Source organism: Tupaia chinensis, unplaced genomic scaffold (genome assembly GCF_000334495.1).
Source record: "Tupaia chinensis unplaced genomic scaffold, TupChi_1.0 Scaffold000197_1, whole genome shotgun sequence".
Lineage (NCBI taxonomy): Eukaryota > Metazoa > Chordata > Mammalia > Scandentia > Tupaiidae > Tupaia > Tupaia belangeri.
The window spans coordinates 7545342-7549907 of NW_006159672.1; the positions used below are offsets into that span (position 1 = coordinate 7545342).

The following is a 4566-nucleotide window of genomic DNA, read 5'->3' on the forward strand; positions in this document are numbered from 1 at the left end:
TAGGATTAGAGTGTGGAGAAATCATGAAATCAAGTGAGGGGAGACCTTATTTTACCAGTGATGAGAGCCCAATTAGAAGGGAGGTGCTCGACTAACTCAATTTCTGCTGCTCTTAAGCACCAGAAAAGAAAGAAAATACAGAAAAACCAGACCAGGTATAGGTATGTCATGTATTAGTAGATTTATCAAGTTTTAAATGAAAGATCACAGTAAAAGGACTTTCTCTTTTCTGAAAAGAGTAGCATCTGTGTGTTCAGTGGTTCCACCTGAATTTGCTGAACCCTTAATTATCCTGGTGTGAGAATGCTTAGTCCATCTATCTGAGATAGCTGAGGTTGCCCTGTTCCGAGGAGCTGGGACCTCATAGGAAGGAGGCCATTCATATGAACTCAGAGAAGAGACTTGCAGTATCCTGGGGGACCAGAGAGAGGCTGGCCACCCCAGAAACTGGCCAGACCCCAGGTGGTCAGGGAAGTGACAAGGGAGATGGAGCTTCCTATGAACTCTGGACTGAGCTTTCAAGGACTGGGGCCTCCTGGTTGCTAAAGTGAAGAGCAGTCTCCTGCTTGAGTGCTGACGTTCGTTGGGAGAGGCTCTGGGACCTAGGTAGCTGTCCATTCCCTAGGTGCTGACTCCTACTGAGAGAGAAGACACTCAAAATCCAGATCTATGATCTCTGTAAAGTTATTGCCCTGTTAGTTTTGATGCTGCTCACTCATATCTGCTTCCCTGGTAGCACCACTCAGGGTGGACAAGAGAGAAACTTTCTGACTGTATAGGTGGAGGGAACCGTGGCCTTTCCCTATTTGGTAGGTGATGTGAGTGAGCAGAGAGGTGAAGGGAAGGTGTGGCAGTTTTTCCACCTACTGGTGGCACTCAGGGGTGACCTGGGGCCTGAAAGAGTTTGGTCAGGGCCTCCCTGATGTCACGGTTTCTCAGGCAGTAGATGATAGGGTTGAGCAGAGGTGTCACCACCGAGTAGATCATGGACACCAGCTTGTTGAGGTCAAAGGAGCTGACAGCATGAGGCCGTGCATACATGAAGATGGTGGTGGTGTAGAAGATCGCCACCACCACCAGGTGGGAGGCACAGGTGGAGAAGGCCTTCTGGCGGCCCGTGCCTCCTGGAATCCTCAGCACTGTGGCCAGGATGTGGGAGTAGGAGATCACTGTCACCAGGAGGGAAGTTGCCAGCACTGCGAGTGCAGCCACAAAGTCTAGCATTTCAATGCTGGTGGTGTCGGAGCAGGAGAGCTGCAGCAGGGGTGAGATATCACAGAAGAAGTGATTGAGGACATTAGGGCCACAGAACCTGAGGGTGGAGATGAGTGATATGGACACAAAAGAGGCCAGGAAGCCACCAAGCCAGGCACTGAGGGCCAGGAGCAGGCAGAGCCTTGAGTCCATGATGGCTGGATAGTGCAGTGGGCGGCAGATGGCAAGGTACCGGTCACAGGCCATGGTGGCCAGGAGGAAGCACTCAGAGGAGCCAAGTGAAAGAAAGAGGAACAGCTGTATGAGGCATCCAGAGAAGGAGATGGCCTTTTCCTGTGCCAGGAGGCCAGCAAGTAACTTGGGGACAGTGACTGAGGTGTAGAGAGTTTCCAGCACAGACAAGTTGGCAAGGAAGAAGTACATGGGAGTGTGTAGTTGACGGCTGGCTCGAATGGTCACCACGATGACCAGGTTCTCCAGGATGGTCACCACATAGATGACCAGGAATGACCCAAATAGCAGTCCTTGAAGGTGGCTCAGCTCTGGGAAGCCCAGCAAGATGAACTCTGTCACTAAGGTGTCATTGGAGTTACTCATGTCTCTCTCTGGCTGTGGCTATCTCTTACGAACACCCTGAAACAGCAGAAAGGCTTGGGAGTGGTGTGTGTTGGGGCCAGGCCTCTGCTCCTGTGGCAAGAGCTAGTAATGCACTGTAACCCCTTTGTTTGGTCTGAAAGGTGGGGGACTGCCACATTTGTGTGGCTGCTGAGGACCTAGGAACTCCCTGCTGAGGCTCCCAGAGCTGACCAGATTCGTGGGCAGGGAGAGAACAGCACTCCTATCATGCACCTTGGGAACTTCCTGCAGTATCCACATGTTATCCCCACCTCTCAGTCCAACATGCACACTCCCCCAGAGCTAACACCTGGCCAAGGGATCTTGGGCTTGTACACACCAGATGTGCTGATACACCCTCCTACTTACTCACATAAATATTCTTATGCACAAAATTTTCCTGACTCAAGTACATTGCTGTGAATGTGTGTACACTTAAAGGAAGACAGATACACCTACAGTACATGCATGCACACACAGCTTGAGAGAAGACTCAGTCTGCCCAGATTGTCTTATCAGATTCTGTGTGCTCTGAGGCATTTCCTTGTCCCCATTCCTATTGATCCACAGGGTATAGTTGGTTCACACTGACCTTCTTATCCAAGGCTAGAGTGAGAGGCCACCACTTCTATCAGACAGCTGAGCCACCCTGCAGGGGTGGATAAAGCTTTCAGGGTATTTACAGAGGGAGGGAGGGTTTTCCTACCTTTGATGTCTTGACATGAGCTTGGCCTTCAGCCGGTCTAATGTCTTTCTGAGCAGAGGCTGAAAGGACTCCCAGTGACAGCTAAGGGTGCTCAGACTTCTCTCAGAGAGTTGGGAGGGAGCACTGGGGGACAGAAGGGTGTTTGCGAGGTAGGGAGGTGCTGCAGAAAGGCTCTATGTGCCTCACACTAAGGTGCTAGGGGGAATCTGTAGGGGGTGCTGGGCAAATGACTGCTCAGAGTGGGTGGTGGTGCACTCAGAAGACTGTTCTCCACATCCCCTCTCAGCACCTCCTCCAATGCAAAATGGGTTAGTGATGCAGCAGAAAGGGGTGAAGTCTGCAACAGGCTACAGAGCCGAGGATGGGACCAAGGTCAGTGTAGCCAGCTTGGACTCCCAGGCTGAAGTCACAGAGGGCTCACAGCTTAAAACATACACCCCAGACAATCCAGGGCTGCCACCTGGTCCAGACCTCTGCTGGCTGCCCAGGACAGGGTAAGATGCCACTGCTTGCCTTAGAGAGCTGGGGGATTCTCAGTACCCAGCTCCTGCCTCTTGAGCCCTGCAATGGGAGGTGGTTGACACCAGGAAATTTCTGTCCTTGTAGGCTTCCCAGACTCAGCCTCAAGACCAAGGTCACAGCAAACCCAGTCTCTCTTCCCAGGACGTAGTATCTCTGCTGCATCTCTGCACGTCTCTGAGAGGGGCTCTGTGGGGAAGCATCCTGCATCTCACTGGGTTCTTGCTGTCTCTGGTCCCAGGTGGTTTTTCAGGCTCCTCAGTGCATTGCTTCCCAACCCTGTCTCTGTGTCCCAGCCTGGAGCACTGTAATTGCAAAGTTTGACTCCAGTGGGACTCAGGGCAATTTGTGGAGGCTCTCTGCAGTTCCAGGGAGAGGACCTGTACTTGGGACCAGGCTTGACTGGAAGGTCTTTCCACATTCTCCTCATAGACAATGAGGGCGTTCCATGGAACCTGCTTCCCAGGTGCCCTGTCTAGGCTTTCCTCACTGGGGACAGGTGCCAGTGTCATGTCATGGCCTTTCTCCTGAAGGTGTTGAATGTTACCCAATTAGTTTTCAGAATGCCCTTTTCATTTTGTCTCTTTTTTTAATGTAATACATTTACTTGTTTATTTATAAAATTATATAGTAAACATTTATAATCCTCCCTCAATATAAGACCTAGGCACTTTCCCCCCTGTTGCTCATTATTTATTTAGTGGTGACCTCTTATCTCTTCTCTGGTGTTAAAATTTCTCTAGGACTTTCATAAACTTTTTCAGAGATAGTCTTAGAAGGTTCACGAATGAAGAATTTCTTCATTCCTATGCTGGGATATTTCTTCTATGAAAAATGACTTTTTCTTCTGTATTGTTTACCTTCTTTATTTTTTGAGAGGGTTTTTTTTTTCACTATAGGGCGCGTGTGCTCGCCAGACAGACAGAGAGAGACATAGAGACAGAAAGCGAGAAATCACCCCCCAGGGGAGATGGTCATGCCGCAATCCCTTCTCCTCCATTCTCCTCTCGGGATCTTGGGCACGTACGCACACGCGCCTGGCGTGAGTTTTAAGCCACCGGGTCCGGGACACGAACCGCGGTCGACTACGTGGGAGTCCAGCGACATAGCCATTATGCTAACTGCTGGTTCCCTTGTTTACCTTCTTTTTGATTTGTGTTCCTGTCTTCTGTTCAGGCCATTCTGTCTTCTGCCCAGTATTTTTGGCCTTTGAAGCTCTCATTTTTAGATAAAGTAGATTCTTTAGTATTGTTATCTTATCCTAAATATACATTAATCTTCTCAGGAATTGGGAACTTGGAATTTATTATAAAACAGCTATCCTCTACCAACTTGATATCACTTTCATCAGGTTTAAGATTTATTGCTTCATCTTCTGCTACTGGCTCTTCAGTAGGAGAAATGGATCTGTCACCATCCAAATATTTGTATCTATGACTATCAAGATCTTCTCTTTCTTTTTTTTTTTTTTTTTTTTTAGAGTTTTTTGCTCTAGGGCCACTGTGCTCTCC

At 49.2% G+C, this 4566-nt stretch overlaps 1 protein-coding gene across 1 annotated transcript; it reads right to left on the bottom strand.

The window, feature by feature from the left end:
- Positions 1-876: 876 nt before the first annotated feature.
- LOC102488778 (olfactory receptor 6B1) lies at positions 877-1812 on the bottom strand. The gene has a single exon (XM_006147007.1). It carries the CDS (start codon positions 1810-1812, stop codon positions 877-879), a length of 936 nt encoding a protein of 311 aa, XP_006147069.1.
- Between the last annotated feature and the right edge of the window lie 2754 nt (positions 1813-4566).

Coding starts and splice junctions, on each gene's coding strand:
- LOC102488778 (XM_006147007.1), bottom strand. CDS start 1,812: ATGAGTAACTCCAATGACACCTTAGTGACAGAGTTCATCTTGCTGGGC.